The sequence below is a fragment of the Lissotriton helveticus genome, chromosome 10, assembly GCF_964261635.1.
Source record: "Lissotriton helveticus chromosome 10, aLisHel1.1, whole genome shotgun sequence".
Taxonomy (NCBI): domain Eukaryota; kingdom Metazoa; phylum Chordata; class Amphibia; order Caudata; family Salamandridae; genus Lissotriton; species Lissotriton helveticus.
The window spans coordinates 472,359,874-472,378,677 of NC_136071.1; the positions used below are offsets into that span (position 1 = coordinate 472,359,874).

General features: G+C 42.0%; 1 protein-coding gene across 14 annotated transcripts in view; it reads right to left on the reverse strand.

Moving 5' to 3' along the window:
* Window positions 1–18,804, reverse strand: part of RBFOX1 (RNA binding fox-1 homolog 1) — an 836,688-nt gene that overhangs the window by 765,266 nt on the left and 52,618 nt on the right. For 2 of the 14 annotated variants that reach the window (XM_078662960.1, XM_078662961.1), the window contains exon 1: window positions 15,356–15,557. The exons of 11 other annotated variants lie outside the window; for them this stretch is intronic. In XM_078662960.1, the coding sequence (XP_078519086.1) occupies window positions 15,356–15,442 (87 nt within the window). In that variant the 5' untranslated portion in view covers window positions 15,443–15,557. Of the gene's footprint in view, window positions 1–15,355; window positions 15,559–18,804 lie in introns of those variants that run through there. One more of the 14 variants, XM_078662963.1, reaches the window with a different exon arrangement.

Here is an 18,804-nt window from a genome sequence, read left to right on the forward strand (position 1 = left end):
CCCCTGACGATGAGACCATAACTACACAGGACTATCAATTCCACTCTGCTGGATTCCACACATGAGTCTTGTACCTACGCCGAAACTCTCACCTCTGCTTAATCTTATAGAGGTGTATTCCCATGCTCGATGCCTCACTAGAACTTTGTCCCTTTGCTGTAGCCTTCCCCGGATCTTTGCCACAATATTGGAACACTGAGTGCATTGCTACCCATCGGCTGGTCTATAACTGAAGCTTTTTCCATTTGCTGCACTCCACAATACGTTTTTCGGAGTAAACTCCTCACCATAGCTCGCTTTGTCTGCTATGACCCTCTCTGTATTGGGTCATTGTCATCTTTGTCTTTTGGCTATGACCCTTTATGTAGCATTGTCTCTCTGTTAACAATTATTCAAGTCTTTTTATGAGGTCCACACTACAAAAAAATATCTACTCAGATCTTCACTACTATAGGGTCCCCATCTACAACATTCCATTGAGATTTGGCTGCTCGATGAGACAGTCTTCAGAGCTTAACCTACTAACAAACTAAGCGCATATCGTCCTCTGTGCTGAGACTTTCACTGCACTATTAGTTATTTGTAGATTCCCAACTGGGTTGTCAATACAGCTGAGTACTTCAAGATTGGCTCTTTGCTGAGGCACACACTCTAAATGTGAGCCCTTTGCTAAAACCATCAATGGACCTTTGACTTCTAGTAGGAAAGTGACAGTACAAAGTGATCTTCGCTTGAAGCCTTATCTGTGCTTCTTCAGTCTATAGCTTTACCTTTTTGCTGCAAACCTCACCTCACTGTAGCTCTGAGTCTTTGCTGAGAGCTTCTCTGGAGCCTCAACTCTCTATTCAGACACTAAATTTCAATGTATGTCTATGCCTAGAGGCAAATTAAACCTTTAGCCCTTTGCTGAAACTTAAACTCTCGGTAAAAACCCCTACTTTTATTTTTTTTACAGAGTTTTATATGGCGCAAACTTGACCCGAATCGGGTATCAGAGCGCTTTACATAGCACCAGTTGCATTACATGAGGACACATTCATTTTTGTTAGGCACGGAGAGATTAAGTGATTTGCCCAGAATCACAGGATGTTCAGCTGTCATTGCTGAGACTCGAACCCAGTTCCCCAGATTCGAGGGCGACAACCCTAGCCGTTAGGCCGACTCCTCTTCCCAACTTTGATGAACACTTACTACTTGACACTCTACAGATTCCTGAATCACCTTACTAGATTGTCTGCTGGGACCCAAAGTTCAGTTTTGACTTTAGCTTTTGCCATGATACTCATTGCAACTTCTGTTAGGATGCTCACTTGAACTCTTTATATAGACTGTCACCAAAACTTCACGCCACATCTGGCTGCCTCTTGTAGACACCACAAAATGCCTTTCTCTCGACCATCACTCTCACTTCAATGTTGCATGTGTGTTCTCATTGTCAATGAAGCTGGAAAGCCTCTAGGTGAACCATGCTTGCACCACTCAGTATCCTCAACTTCTGAAGTCATGCTATTTCTTTGCTGAATCCCTTGTTAGAGATGTTAACTTCTGCTGTCACTTGACTCTGTTAAAAACTGACAGATTCTTTGCTTCTCTGATGTGACCACTGAACTGTCGGTGGAGTTTTGATTTTCCTCCCAATACCTTTAACTTAGCAAAGGCACCAGATTGATCTCTTCCTTAAAATTTTGACTATTCGTTGAGCGACTGAATAAAGTTTTGACTTTCCATTAACAACAAATTAAGACTTTTGGGTTAGGTTAACCTCTAAGCTAAGTGTTTTTTTTTAATCTATGTATATGATCGGCCAATGACCTGATCAATGTTTTGGCCCTCCACTAAGACCAACATAAAGGACTGATTCTTTGAAGAGACTCTTATTGGACATTTGACACAGTGCCAAAACCATGACGACTGGCATTGTTTTTTCTTAACCCTTATAGGATTTGTTTTTATAAATCATCACAAAGAAATTGACAAATATCACAAAGCAGAAGCCATTATCATTGATGGTGTCATATGCCTTCATGCAACTGTACAATCTATATACTCAAAGTAAGAGCAGCTGACTAATAAACTCTATCATTCTTAACCTCTTCCATGCTCATGATGGCTCCCGGCCGTCATGAGTCACGGTGGGCGTGTAATAATGACGGCCGGGAGCCGTCATGACCTTGCCCGCGATAGGAATGTCCAGCACTGCGGCAGAATTTGCGCCGCAGTGATGAGGTTAAGAATGCAAGATAGAGAATGGTGGAATTCATAAGATCAACAATAATAAAACAATTTGCATTTCTAGCATCAAATATTCAATGTCATTAATGCAATAACATGCCTTCTTACCCAGTGCACATGACACAGCCTCTTGCCCTGAAATTGAACTGAAGTTCAGGTATGAATAATAGAAGGCGCCATTATATACAGGCCACTGAGAGGACAGAAATATAGTTCTACCTAGTTAGGTAATGATGAGATTGGGGATCAAGGTTCAGTGTGTGTGTGTGTGTGTGTGTGCGAAAGATAGAAGGTCAGGAAATATGTTTGAAATATCCCCTGCCATTTTCCTTGGCATGTAAATGTGTACTTTAAGGTCAAACAGAAGTGGGTGGGGGTGGCTGCCCCAAAGAAGGGGCTGGCTTTAGAATGTTGCTGGCCATGATAGCCGACACGGTAGAGGGGATCTTAACTCTCAGACAAGCAGCACGTGACAGGCACACACATGAAATAGGAGAGGAGTACAACGTTTAGGAAACACTGAGATTCTTCTAATTATATTCATATTCATATTCTTAATTTTCATAACAATATTAATATTGCTAACAACATTCCTAATACGAATATTTATGACAACAAGAAGTAGAATTGTAAAAATAATGGCAACAACAATAACAATAGCAATTGTAATTTCAATTTTCATCATCGTTATTTTATTTGCAATATCTTTATACGGATGAAAATCTTTTATAATTGTTGCCATTGTCAGTACTTATTACACAGCATGTTTCTATTATTATTAGTAAGATTTTGGATTTATGTTGTTAAACAAAATCCTTCCTGTTATTTTTGTTTTTATTAATGTTGTTATAATCCCAGTTATTACATCTATTTTTTATTAGCATCATTGTTATTGATATTACATTTACCATTGTTATTAGAAGAAGCAATTATATGATGATCATGTTGATACTGAAGACAATATTTCTGTAAGAAATCCATATGGTACCATTTCTAGGAAATAATAATAAAAGCACTTTGGGGAGAAGTAGACAGCATTGCTGTAACAATGACAGAGGACACAGCTTCCGAGCTGTCTGCAGCATTCAGTGGAGGTGACAAGTTTGACAGGGAATATGTGTTGGTAGCACTGTTTGATCCATGTTTTAAAGGGAAAATTGATATCATATCTCCAGTAGCTACCGACATGGATAACTGGAACGCCGCGCTTGTAAAAAATATTATGGAAGCACTGTCGTCGTCGGCATCCTCTTCTTGTTGCAGTCAACCAACAACTTACGCACCAAATATCAGCCGGTGAGGTTCGATAACAATCCGTGAGTACTAAAAATAAAGTGGGCAGGCTAATACAGCAGCGGGTCAACTCTCAAAATGCGATTTAAGTGTATTTATATATGATAAATGATGAGTACATATTTATTACGTGCCTGTATTGCCGTCGTGCGGTTCTCTTAACTAGCTGGCATATCGCGACGCCGAAGTTTGAGTGCTTTATAAATGACAACAAAAGCCTGAGGAAGCCTCATGGCAAGGCAAATATCACTAGCCTGTTAGGTAGATTTTTATAGTACTTGATACATGTAGCCATTTTGTTTCATGATAAACAAAGAAACTGCTGTTCATTGCACTGAATCATTTCAACATTGTACTGAAACCTATCCAAGGCGCGGCTTCCTGAGACCTCCACATTGCGTGAAACTTGTTCTATTGAGACTATTTAATATATCAGTGTGTATATATGCTCACCATACTTATAGCATTTCCATCTGTCCAGCTGTTTCAAGTCATTCTGCTACCCAAGAAGGCCTCCAAGATAGGGGCTACTATTCCTGTCATTGTTAAAATGTGCATTTAGTTCACAGTTCTGGGTCCATGAAAATGGTATTTATTGGGTCGAAACGTGCATTCTGTGAGCTGACAGCAATATCTTTATTGCCAACCGCTTTATTTATCATATTACGTATGCAATATCGGCCGAAGTTTTGTGAATTGAAAATTCTTTGTATGATTGGATTGTTATCTCCACCGTGGTAGTTGACTACTGAAAGTATGCTGTTAACAGTGCAGACCCATCTTGTCATAAAAATTGGCTTCATCTTTCCTTCCATAGTATTTCCAGGGTTAGAAAGATCAAGGACTACCAAAAATACAAAGGATGACTGGGTAATCACCTATATTTCTCTCTTACAACACCATTGGCACTCGGGTGGTATTCAGGTTATGAGTCAAGGAAATATCACAGCTACTCTGTACTATTTTTTATTTCTTATTACAAGCATAGCGTAAACATTGTCAGATAATTTAACCCGTTGGCTGCTGCCGTCGGCCAATGGCCGACGCAACCGTGCCGTTTTTTTAAAACGGCCGCACTGCCGCAAAAAAGCGGAAGCAGCCAACGGGTTAAGGTTCAAAGCACTTGACAGACAGGTAAACAAAGAACAAGCAGAACCTAATATACACTAAAATCGCAAGATAGCATGCCATATCATGCAGCATCATGAGATGTTTTTAACGTGCAACGCTGTTAAGACAGTACCTTCAAGGATTCAGGGGGGAATCAGAGAAAATATCTTGGATGTTGTGGGCCAGCAGAGAAGAGGTTCTCAACGGTGTTTTAAGATGTAATTTTACTCTATCTAGTTATAATTTGTTGTATTACATAGGGATGCCCCTCCAAAGCAAAGGAAATATGTGAAGTAACTGAGTAATGTTTCTTTTAGAGCACTTTGGCCTTCAATCTGAGACCCACTTCAACTCAGATAGCAGTTGTGCAACCGGTAAACATCAACACCATGTGGTGCTATATTTACTAGGTGCACAATTACTGACCAATCATATTTTCCAAACTCCTTATGAGGGATAATGTGGTGTTACTGCACCTTTTTCACCATTCCTGAGTTATGCAAATTCGGAACCCATGAACAACAAATTTACCTTGTGCAAACACATTATGCCTTCCTCATTTATCCCAGGTAAACGCCAGTTCAAACTGGGGTTTCATCCATGCGATGTAGTATTCCTACACAAACTATCTTCACCCTTTGGACACAAACTCCATTTCACTCCCAAATCGGGATGAATTCTGGTCCAAGAGTGAAGGCAATCATTCAATGTGCCATTGTGAGAAGTTTCACATGTAAGTACTCGGGCCACAATGTCTAAGAAAGAGGACAGTTGAGTTGGAGGCTAAAGTTCTCCATAAACGTGCATGCTACCCTATAATGTCAATGTTTCTCAAGCAAACTTATACTGTTTTTACATGTTTCCTAAATAAATTCAGACTGTTTGCCCCTTTGATCTCATCTACCTCAGCATATCAGTCCATGTATTGACCGATACTGCATGTCCACTAGACTGAGGTTTTCTCACTCTGTGTGTCTATGTGTACATAGTATGCTTACATGGACTATTCATTTGCCCAACATACCAAGCACTTTCTGCCCATGTGTCCCATGTAACCTCATACGATCATTCAAAGTGCCCCAGAATGCATCATTCTTTTACACTTCCTGTGAATGTCCTAGTTGGTCACATGGCTCACATTGTTTGTTCATGCACCAAAATCTCTTCATTATATCCTCAGGTGGTAGAAAATGTGCTCTGGTAGTTCCCAGATAAAGATAGAGAAGTGAAAGTAATGCCACAATCCCCATCCGAGACACAGAGAGGGCATCTAAAGTAATGCCACAGCCACAGGGATTTCACAGGAGTGGATGCCAACCTACTCCCACCTATACAAATAGCATCCTAACGCGCCCCCAACCACCAAAGATTACCGGGACATTAGAACTCAGGACATTCTCAAGTAAGAGGGAGTTTCAGTCTATTATCTTAGTTAAATTAGTGAATATTGGGGAGAGGATGTGGCCTAACAGCCAGATCCACCGACTGTGGAGCTGGGGAACCAGGTTTGAGTCTTGGCATCGGCTCAGCATCCTGTGATTCTGGGCAAATCACTTAACCTCCCTGTGCCTCCCAAAAATAAATGCGTCCTTGTGTAACGTAACTGGTGCGCATGTAAAGCACTCCAATACCTTTGGGTCGAGTTCACGCTGTATAACAAAACTGAAAATATTAAAGACTATTGATTCCATGTCTGGATATCTGCAGTATAAGCTGATATACAAAAGGAATTGTAATTGAAACATTCACAGGCAATTAGACTAGGGTGGGTATTTAACACCACTGCCAAGGTTTAAGTATATGACTCTGCCCTGCATCTTAAGTCTTTACTAAATTAAACTATTTAAATTGAACAAGGTTTATCACTTACTATAACTATATAGACCTTTGAGTCTCTTGGACGCACAACCTACTTTAATGCTAAACCCAAGTGAGGCAGCGGGCCACTCACAGGAATGCCTGCATACACTATCTCCGTTCTACTCGGTACACCCAACACAGACCGGGGCAGTGCACCTCCTGACACTAAATGATGTACGGTCCTCATCGTAGGTTTGAACTCTGACAAATGAGGTCCACGCTGTGGGACCATAGTAGTGAAAGATGGATCTGTGGCTTGCAAGTGCTGCTCCGTATGTAACAGGAGGTGGAGGGGCCTCTGTTTGAAGGGGGAAGGGCATGCCCCTGCAGGCAGGTGTATTGTACTACAACACCAGCAGCAGGAGGATGTCTTTATGGGTCCTACCAAAAGCAAAGTGTTTCTTCTTTTGCATAGTGCCACACCCCCATGCAAATGATTGAAGGCTCCATTGTTATTTTCTAGGGCATAAAAAGTGTGCCTGCATGATTCTTTTTAGAGAGGGGACTGCAGAAGCAGTTGCTCCTTGCATAACACCAAAGTGTCCTCCGAGTACAAGAAGCAATGGGCCACCGCCCCCCAAGGGCACTTTCTGGAATACGAACCGCCCCCCAAGGGCACTTTCTGGAATACTACCCCTGGACAAAGAACCATTTTTAAAACTTCACATCATTTTCTACTATGGCAATAAATATGCCTGTTGATGTTAGTTATGTGCATGTGGTGAAGATTTTAAGGAGGGGTGAGCCAAACATACCAACAAAGCGTGAAAAGCACTCTATTCATCCACTGAGAAATTTCATTCACTTAATGGATTTGTCATTACTTTTGCAAAATTGTTCTGTGGAATTTCACTGTCTCAGGGGCATTCCAGCATTTCTTGGTGGTTCGGCAAACACCACAAAATGTAGAAAGGATCACAAAATGTAGTCTTTTGTGTTGTTTATTTCGCGCTTTTTTCCCCTTCCATGGAACGCAGGAGTGAAACTCCTCTAACTCTGGTTGTTTCCATTCTACAGTAAGTGAAACAAGACAAATTTGCCTAGGCCCAATTTTTAACTACTTCCACTACACCTGGGGTTTACACAGTGAAAGAATACGGATAATTAGTAGCACAGATTATAAACACATGCGAACAATAGAACAAAAGAGCCATAAAATTAAAAAAAAACCAATGAAAACACATAAAGTCAGTAACAGTTCTTCTGCGTCTCTTTCCAACCGAGCAATATTTTGATGAGAAATGGATTGTGTTTTAAGAAATGCTTAACAAATATGTTCCAGTTAAAAGTAAGGTTTTCAGATATTGTACTCAATAGGCACCCGGCGAACTCTCTGTAGTGAGAGGAATTGCACTCCACAGACATCTCTAGCCTGAAAGAAACTCTGCAGCCTAGCTGAGCCCTGTGCAGCACGATGCCAATTTATTATAAAATGCATACTTGCTGAGGCAGCATGTCTTTAAAATGGTCAAAATGACAGATGGCTGCCGCAGAAGCAAATACTTTTTGGCAGGCGGATGGTAATCAGGAGAGATTGACAAAGTCACTTTAATCTTTTAATTAATGAGACATAAATTTCGCACAAAATAATGCACTACTTCTGCCCCACGTTCTCAAGTGCATTCATTCTCCGGTAAGTTTTTATGCAATGTGTACATTCTGTAAAAGGGTTTGGTCCTCGTTGGGAAAAAAAGGTTAAAGGAAATTTATGTGACGGGTAAATGAAAGAAAATGTGAGAGGCAACTGGACGTCACATAAGAACTGACGTCATGTAGCAAAGGGTTTTGGATAGGGTGAAAGACAAAAACAGGCATTTCATTTGGGATACACATAAAGCGACCTGTGCATAGCTTAGCCGCTTTTAAATGCTATTATATGGGTCTGAAATTAAATGTTCTTGGAAATGTCCATCACAAAACTCGAGTATTGCAGTGGAGGGGTGTATGTCATTTGATTCATCGCATTACAATAGTATTGGAGCCTCTACGTTGTAATGTTAGTATACAATTAGTATTCTTGATTCCACTTTTCCTCCCCTCTGAAGGTACGTATGGGCAGAGTTAAGAATTTTTAATGGAAGATCGATGTAGGAGACGCACTATTTTTCATTGTCGATGTCAATGGCCTCAAAATAGAGTCACACAACAATGGAGTTAAGGGTTGAGTTCAAAATTAAAATCACTATATGTAAAACTCTCGAAAAAAGACAAAATCTGTCCTCTAAGTATGAAGTCTGCCATCAACATCCCTATAAAATGTATATTACCCACCATGTAAAAAACTATACAAAGAAAAAATTAGAGGGCGTAAATTGACAGTGGGTACAACCCAGAGTACAGAACTATTTCTCGCTCATCAAGTGGGCAGAAATACATTTCATTCTCACTAACTCCTAAAACTAAACCCTGTGGATTAGGACGCATCACTGTACCAGACTTACTACACCCTGGACATCACAAGAGCACTTATGTACTCATCTTGTAGTATTCGGGTGCGTATTGTAGACCTGACAAACACAGATACCAGGACTTGAGGTTCTTAGCTGGAGCTCAGATACTGCACCAGCCTCAGTTTCAGATCTTGGAATCTGAGAAATTGTGTTAATTGTGCGTCTTCTCCCTCGTTACGAGGTGCGCAAGCCCAGAATGAGGACTCTCCCACTCAATTCCCAATATTTTTTACCTGCTGCAAATTGCTAAGGCAAGCACCCGCAGAGTGCGCAACTTGAGCCTGTTTTTGTGCATCGAATCAAAAGATGAACAAGACTTGGAGATTTAACTCATTAGAACATCAGAGCATCTCCTTCCCAACTGGACGCAGCACAATTTTTAACTGCTATTCAGATACAAACATGAGTATGGTAAATATCCTCTAGCATAGGATTGTACCAAATAAAAAAGATATTGTCATGCACCGCAGCCTTGGAAAGCTTGCATGTTTTATTCAGCAAATTTCGGTCACCAAAACTTGGAACAATCTCGTCTCTCTCCATCCTGAGGAGTCTCCCACCTCCTTCTATTGATCAAAGCTTCTTTTTACAGAATTTCACACTTTCACACAAACTAAAATACAGGATTTCCTGTGAGAGATCTTCTATCTTCATGACACGGCCGTCCAGCAAAGAGGGAATCATTGCATTGTATAAAGGTTAATCGTCAGACACAGCTTTGTGAACATTGCTGTTGTCAAAGCTCATCGGGCAATCAAATCTCAGAACCCTCCGAGGCCGTCCTTCTTTCACACGGATGAAGGGGGCTGGGAGGACTGGGTGTCGGCGAGATAAGGGGCCATCCGTTCACCGTCCCCTGATTAAAAGGAAATGGGTTCACCCGCCCGCCTGTGTAACTCGGACTGACAAAGGTCCCCACGGACTGCTTTCGTGTATCCCTGTCGGCGTCCCTCTTAACGCATAAAAAGGCTTCCCCCTTAGTTTTTCTGTTTTTTCGTCTCCTTTTTTTTCTGAGAAAGCTTCTTACTTCTAATCTATCTGCTCTGGTAATGCATCCAGAGTGGCATTTCGTAATGACAGCAACATTCGGGCAAATCAATAGTTATTTAATTCCCAACAAGCTCTCGAGTCCATTAAACCTGATTACATTCACCCATTGCAGTTGGGTGCAGTTATTTTTCCTACACCGGCACTTAATCTATAACAGGAACTTATGAGAACTTTCAAAAGCAATTCCAGCATCAATCAGCATAGAGTGAAAGGCACGATTTGCTTGTAATTATTTATTGGACAGGATGGGAGTGAAGCTGACCAGGCTCATTGTCTGACCTTCACCCCTTTCCTCTCTAAACCAAAAAAATGATAATTTACAGGAAGGCTTTCTTGATATGTCAAATTCTGCGGTAGTCAGATATGCCACAGCCCCAATTTCCCAATACTAGGTAAAATATACATTATATATATATATATATATTTATACACACATATACACACAGATATCTACATACATACACATATCACATATATACATACACACAAATCACGTCATATATACATACACATACATACATATATACATACACACACATACATATATACATACACACACATACATATATATATACATATTGTGATCAAGGGCTCTCGAGCCCGAAACGCCTCATCTTCTTATGCTGTACTGGATGGATAAGGGTAAATAAATCATCTTGCCTATAGAAGTTGTCCGTTTCTCTGTCTTCGCCACCGCGCTGTGGTGGAAGTACCTGGAGTTGTTGTATATATATATATATATATATATATATATATATATATATATATATATATATTTATTTATTCCCAGCAAATCAGAGCAAACAACAGTATCTGGATTCCATTTTTATTTTGCAGACGCGTTTCAGCTGTGAAGCCTTTCTCAATGCCAGTCATAGAAATATATATATATATATATATATATATATATATGTATATATATATATATATATATATACATACAGGTGCCAGGAAGTTACTACGTCTTTCGCTGCCATTAATAGCGAGTCTTGATTGGATTAATAAATGATTCTTGAAACATATCACTTATTTTCAGAAAGTTAGTGTATATAGAACACATTTTCAAATTATGTTTTTCTGTTGTCACTTCAAAACAGTCTTTTTTTTCTAGCTAAAAGAGGCCAACCTTACAACATGGGCATACTTAGGTTACCGCGCACTGAGTCATAAAAGGCAAATTGGTTCAGTTCTATTTTCTGTGGTGAGATAAATACTTTTTTGTATGATGGTCTTTTAGTCAGAGTGTTTGCTTTCCCAAAATATCACATGGTTATCCGGGACGCTGCCCACCAGCAATTTGAGTTTTATATTAGCGGCATAACTAGACATATGTTATGTAACACAGATTTGTAGAAGGGTCCATCCACTCATGTGGAGGGGGGTATTCTAGGTTCGTAAAGTGGTTCTAGGAAGTAATTGAACAAGGGCTGATATGCTGTAGGGGGGGTGATAGGAAGCTTCCCCTAATCCAAATATTTGTAGCACTTTGTAAGAAACTACTTGGTGATGATAGGTTCAAAAAGAGGAAACAGAATTTGTCTCTGGGGTGGGGTAGCTGGAGTGCTTCCTTCCCCAACTTCTTGCTGACACTTGGAAAGGATCAGAAGATGTGGTCAGAAAGAACCAATATTGGACACTGGCATAGGCGGCAGTGGGAGAAAGAGGCCATGGGTTAATAGGCGATGGGAAACTGAGTGTGGTGGTGTCCCATAGGGGCATTTCTGTGGTGGAGACAATAATTTCTGAGAAGTTTGATAGAAATCCTCATCTCACTTACACAGAGTGGGGCTGCTGGTTTGTTTAGGAACTGGGCCAAATCCACTCAGGCCATGAGTTTGAAAGAGTGGTACAAACGTCCATTACTTTCTAGAGTGTAAAATCTTAGCGCATCACTTGTGTGGTTGTGATTGTTGCCCCACCTCAAAGCATCTTACAAGTTCTAAGCTCCAGATTCATGCTTTCATTTTTAGTTCACAGGGGAATCTGCCAGCCCCAATTAATGACCAACAACTAACAATACACCCTGTGGTCTCAATTTAGAGGCCCAAACATTTCTTGGCCTCATATTCCCTTTCACATTTCCCATCATGTATGAGGGACTTGGATGTTTTCTCTCAGAGCAAGATGTCTAAATAACATCAAATGCTCATGATAGCATTTTAAGTTTATTATGTAGCTTAGAAGGTTGAACACTTACTGAAGGGATGTGTTTGCTACTTTCAGGTGACAGATTACCAGTGGGTCCCGATAGCCATCCATTCTTTTGAGAAAGATTAACAGAGTACTTTTGAGGTGGTTATTAAAGCACATTTTGTTTAAGCACAACAAGATAATTCAATTCAGGGTGCGTATATATGAATATAATCAATATTCAGGAAATAAAAGTTGAATATTGTCAGTCCAGCTACACCAAGCTGCAGGTCATTTCGTATTTGCCAGAGGGTTTCTATCACTGGGTTTCATGGTGTCCTTTCAAAACCTCTCTTCTGTAACCTCAATCTCCAGTTATTTTTCGCATATCTATCAATTATGCAAGCGGCAACAAGCTATTACAGCTTGAAGAGCCTTGTAAGTATGCTTCAGCCCTTTAATGCATTCGGTGCAGCAAAGCAGAGGAACAACAAATTCCCCTGTGCTTTGGAAGGCACATACTCCTGATCTGTATGCCCGACCTCTCGGCTAGTAGGGCCGCCATCTAGGTCAAACGTCTACTAAGCCGAGCGGGAGATCAAAATGCAGAAAAAAAGAGTAGAAATGAGACACTGTCATTCTAAGCTTGGTCCAGTGTGGTGCCACGACGATGGGTCGAAAATACATTTACAACAGCAAACAAGTGCGTCACATATTGGCTAGCCGCCCATAGTCAGATGTCGGGACAACTCAAGTGCCAAAGTTTAGCCTTGACCTTTCGCAGACACATGAGAGAGGCAGTTGCTATCACTATTGCATCACTGCTGGTGGCAACTGAACAGCTTGAACAGTACAATATTAACCCTTATCAGGATGCTATGTTTATTTCTAAGCGCTAGAAATAACATGTGCTATTATCAACTATTTTAACAGGTGCGGCCGGTAAACGTAAGAGTGGTGGGGCGGGGGGGAAGTCGACCTACGACAGGATAGGGAAAATAAATAAGTGAATAAATAAAACCACTTACCTTGTGCTCTACACATCACTGACTCAGCGATGTGGTGAGCGCAAGGTAAGTGGTTTCATTTAGTTATTATACCTATCCCGTCATATGTCGACTTCCCGCCCCGCCTCACCGCTCTTACCTGTACTGGCCACGCCTGCATTTTAATTCAGTTTTACATTATGAAAACTGAAGTAAACATACCCTAACACAGTTTACAGATGCACCCTAGCACGATTGTGTCTTGCAAAGCCAACACAAGACATAAATTGAGCAACTTTGGTTCATTATTTAGGGTCCTTCATGATGCCAGAAAAAACAAGCTTTGCTAGCTGAAATGTGCCAGACATAATGAAATACACTTACAGCTGACAAAGTGATGACGACAATACATATAGGACTATAAATTGAGTGTCTTGTATGAGAGTCGGGCTTTCAATTTATTTTAAAATCTTTAATAGCCATTGCAATTTAATTTAAAAATGCCTCCGAAATGTGTTAGGAATTTTCTTTGCCAAAAGAAATAGGTTTAACAATTGAAGCACTTTGTTGCAGGGGACAGAATGGGGCTATGGAAAATGTTTCATGTCAGTGGGAAAACCATGCAACCAGCTTCTGACAGCTTTATCAGAGGGTAAAGGCAATGGATTGAGGAGGAAGGGGATGGTGAGGGTGGAGGTGGAGGGAAAGGAGAGCGTGAAGGTGAGTTATGTTATGTTGCGTTGAATAGCGCACTGAGAGTGTATCCAGGCACTTGACAGGTGTGTGGTAACCAAGGCGCTTATACAAAGAGCCAGGTCCTCAGCTTCTTGCTAAACTCAAGAAGAGGGGGGAGGTCTCTGATGTGTTCATGAAGGGCGAGCCAAGTTGTGGGTGCGAGGTAGGAGAATGCGGCACTGCTTAATTTGAGCCGGTCCTTGCCAGTGGGGGCCACCTGCCCTCACTTTTGGGGACCAGCACTTATTTCTTGGCATCAGACAATTTAAAGCACAAGAGGGTGAACACACACAAAATGGAAAGTCCGACGAAAAGAGAGATGGAAAAACTGTCATGAAGCGGAAAGCAGGAATCTCAAAGAGTGAGATAAATGGGCAGGTAGTGCCTGGTAGTGGATTAAAGAGTGTTTGGGTGGATTTAGGATAACACAACCATGAGATTATTGGCGCCGACATTCAGTTGCACTGGCCACGGGCTTCTGAGCACAGCACTGGAAACCAACACTCATTTAAGTTAAGCACTGGGGGAAGTTAAGCACTGGGGGAAGGTGTGTAAAGGTGGAAGGAGAAGGCAAGGACTTTTTCTGCACATCTCATGCTTATTTCCAAATTGCACTCAGGGCAGAGTCATGAGGTTATTCAGGGCAGTTTTTTTGCGTGTTTTTTGTAACATCATTTTCACACGTATATAATAGTATTCACAAATATTGGGGTGCCAAGTCTCAATGTGTGACAAACCTGCATTTTTGTGATTGTCTTTCTCACCTTCGAAACATTGTCCTCTAGAAAAAGGTTTGAATTTGTGTGCACTTTGCACTATCTTTTAATTATTTTGCAAAGATACAACACGACCAAGACGTTATCTCGGGCAGCCTAAATTCAGCCTCTAAAAAAGAAAACATAATTACCCACAGTGCAGTTCAGGCGCCTCAACATGGCGGTATTTTTTTTTAACTCGGCTAATTTGACATCAGAAGGACGACCTGCGGGTCAACGAATAGCACAATGAAACAAAACTGCACATGGCCAAGCTCCTTTAATTGGGAAGAGAAATATCTGTCGAAAACAGGCTCCTGTGTGCATTAATGCATTTTTAATGTCGCTCATATTTGCCGTGCTAAAGCACTTAAACAAACCACATCATGATAAGTTACTTTGGCCGCTGGTCTGCGTGGGGAGGCAGAGCCCCTCGGAAAAAAGAAAAGCTGAAACACACAGAAAAAAAGCCTCTGCCCTGTGGTCAACCTCGCGCAGCGACGACATGAATGCCAAGCAGCCGGCGGATCGATACAAGCAAATATAGCTCAACTACTCCATTTATTCAGCCATGAGAGATGTCAATACATAGATTAGGGTGATCCATCTTTTTGATTTCCCCCTGTCTTCTCGGTGACTACATGAGGGGTTTTTGCCTGTATTAAAAGTGTTTGCTTTCTCAACCGTAAAAATGGCAATTATTACTCTAAGTGCGCTAGAGTTAAGTCGCTTGTTGGAAGCGGCCTTGCGTTACCTGAACAACGCCGGCGAGGTAGGGGGCTGCCGGCACGATCACCGGGAGGCCGTACGGGTGCAGCAGAACTCCGGGAGACGGCAACATGGCTGACGTGTTCGCGCCACAACCGGGAGCATCAATTGAAAGTTAAGGGAAAAAATCTATACGCCAAGTGCTTCCACGCTGCCAGGCCGAGAGCGGAATAACTTGTGACAGGCCGGTGGTGCCCACATCAGCTGCGCGGGAAATTTGTTGACCTCAGCAAATCTTAGCATTAAAATCTTCGCCCGAGACAACAGATAGACGGAACAGCTGCACCGCCGCCGCTGATGGATAGCAAGGGGCTATTTTAGTAGCACCGCGGCCATTCCTTCTCTTCATTCGCTTCCATTTCTGATCTACGTGTATAGATGCCCCCTCCTGGGGCAGGGGGCAGCATTTCAGTTCGGTATCGTGGGCCCACGTGCTTGCAGCGGACTTCCGCAATGTGCATGATACATGACCAGAAAAGACAACTGACTTGGGCCTACAACAAAGTACCGTGTCATCTGAGCCACAATGCAGAGAGCAAAGCGCACAGATAATCAGTGCCCACGGCAAAAAACACTTTCTATGAACAATTCTGTCTGCAGAGTAATTTAAAGATTTGCGGTTCGAATGCATTAACATGACAGGTTGGAGAATGGCTGGACAGAAGGAAGGGTGAAGGAAAGAAACCTTGGACGAGAAAAGAGGAGGGGTAAAAGCGAGAAGGGAAAAGAAGGACAGAAAAGTTACAGGGGAAGGAAGCGAATTAGATAGAAAGAGCGAAGGAGACGGAGTAATAGAGGGAAAGAAAATAGCAAAGAAAGTCAAAGGCAGAGGGATAGATGAGACTGACAGGAGGGCAGAAAGACTGAAGCCTTTTCTAAGGGGCCTATTAGCCAATTATGTAAAGGGAAATATATGGATATATGGATAGAAAAATAGACATTACATTAGTGCCTCGACTACGTGTGCTTTTTAAGTTAATGACACTTGGACAGAGACTTGCGTGTGCAGAATTCGCAACCACAAATGATGCGATGTTTATTGCGCCTGATAATGGCCCGCTGTGATAAAGAACAAAGCTTTGGATTTCAGTACCTGATATTTTTCTGCAGAGGATGGGGTAAATAAGGTCTGAGCGTTTTCCTTGATATCTTTTTTTTTTTTTTTTTTTTTTCAGTTTAATAAAGTTTTATTTTGTTTAAGAAGAGTACAGCATAATACAACAGTATACAAAAAATCAGAACCAATATGAAAAGACAAGGAGAGAGAGATGAAGAAGAGAAGTGGTTCAGATAATGTGAGAAAAGGAAGAAAGGATCAGAAGGAAGTAGGAGGGGAAAAGGAAAAGAAAGAGAGAGGGAGAAAAGAAGGAAAAGTTAGGAAGAGGAGGGGGATGATAAGTAGTTAGAAAAAGGAAGCCAGGTAAGATCAGATTTAATGTTTAAGGTGACAGAAGAAGAAGAAGCAATTGCAATTCTATGCTCATCACATATGAAATTCCACCATGATATCTTAAATGTATGATTCTTGTGTGAAATAAAGTGGCCTCTGCTGTTCGAATTTGAGGGTATTGCGTAATCACTCTCACCAAGTTATTCTTCAGATGCTCTCAGAATGACTTGACTTCAGATGTGTCACGCAAGTATAACGTGAGGTGGACACATAAGAAACGATTTAATGTAGCTCTTTTCCAAGTGTGTGTGTGTGCGAGAGAGAGTGTGTGTGTGTGTGTGTATATATATATATATATATATATATATATATATATATATATATATATATATACATATATTTATAATATATATATAATATATATATATGTGTGAGCTTGAATGGTTATAGTGGGCCAAGAATAAGTCGAGGAAGGAAAATGGGGCTGTAAAAAACAATCTTTATTGAAGAAATGGAACGGATGCTCATGTGCAATGCTGTGTTGTTGTGCTGGACCCAATAGCTCAAAAGCTCCAGCTCTATGGGTTGGAGAAGGACCACATCAATCATCATGTTCAGCCCTGTGTTCTAATGCAGAGCCCTTCGGATCAAGGTCTCACGTCTGAGTCTGCAGAGCAGAAGCGCACTGATCTTTACGTCCAACGAAGGAACCCATTACTCACCTGGTTATGCAGTGGACGTTCTCATGCCCCCACAGCCCCAAACTCCCACAGCCCACAAAACTCATCCTTGAATGCATGCACCCCACTGCAGTGGCCAGGATCCTCATTATTCTAATGTATTGATAAGTTTGTCTGGGTGCACTTCGGATAAGGAGTCACAAAGGAAGTTAACCCGTTGACCGCGGCGGGAATTTCACCACGGTGCAGGTGATTTGCGACTGGGCGTGGTTCGGAAGGCCCCTGGCCGTCCTCCGCACACGCCCACCTTGACGTCGGACGGCCGTTCGACGCACGCAAAGAGTTAAAGGCCTTCTGGGAGTGACAGGGCACTATTGCATCTGAATGACCACTAGAAGAACTATCTGCATGTCATTCCTCTGATACTGCTATGGCACTCGAGTGAGATGTGAGAGTGCTTTCCTTGCTTCAACTTATGCTCCTATTTCAGTAAATAGAATAGATTCAACCAATTTCTTAGATGCTTTTTCGGTCAGTGCCTGCTCTGGAGTAATCCTGGGTGCCACCTAATACTACCTCTCTTGAATCATCTGCGTTACCAATGCATAAACGTTTAGTTTAATTTGTAAGTTTATCCAAATGATCTCTTCTTTACTCTACAGATACATGTACTTACATAGCAGTGCTCCCCTCCATTAACCCACACGTGTGGCCTCTTTACTCTTGACAGTCACTGTAGTCCCAGGTCCCATGAACTGACCATAGCGGGCATTGGAAGTTTGCCTAGGTGGCAGCAAGGGTGGGGGCAGGTTTTGCAGCGATGCTGCAATATCGGCCCCCAATAACAGAAGCAGCAGTGCTGGGGGTCAGTTTTGTTAAGCAGCAGTGCTTCACGCTTGTGACTCACCCACCCATCTCCCCACTTCCCCCGGTGGGGGCCGGTTCCGACAAAATTACCAGGGCTGCTTTGGATTCCCAGTCCGACCCTGTTTAGTCCCCTAGTGGAATGAGCGCCAGCAAAGCCTGCATCCACTGTAATGGTATCCATGAGGCCCTGGGAGCCGCCCTCCCTAAAAGGGAGCAGTGGAACAAGTTCCCAGCTGCACTGATAAGGCGTACATGAGCACGCCAATACTCTCTGCAGAAAGAGGGCGCTGCTTCTTTAATTACCGCTTAAGTAGATTTTGTACCCGAGCTGCAGCTTTCTCAATGCGAACGGAATGTTTCTGAAAGCGAGCGGTCCCAACCATCCGCGACTGCCCGCATTGAGAAATCTGACCGCCAGAGTTGAGAAATCCCACCAGAAAGTGGATTTTCCTTGCTCTGGCTCACCAGCTTGACGTTGGCGAGCAGAGTTCCTCGCCC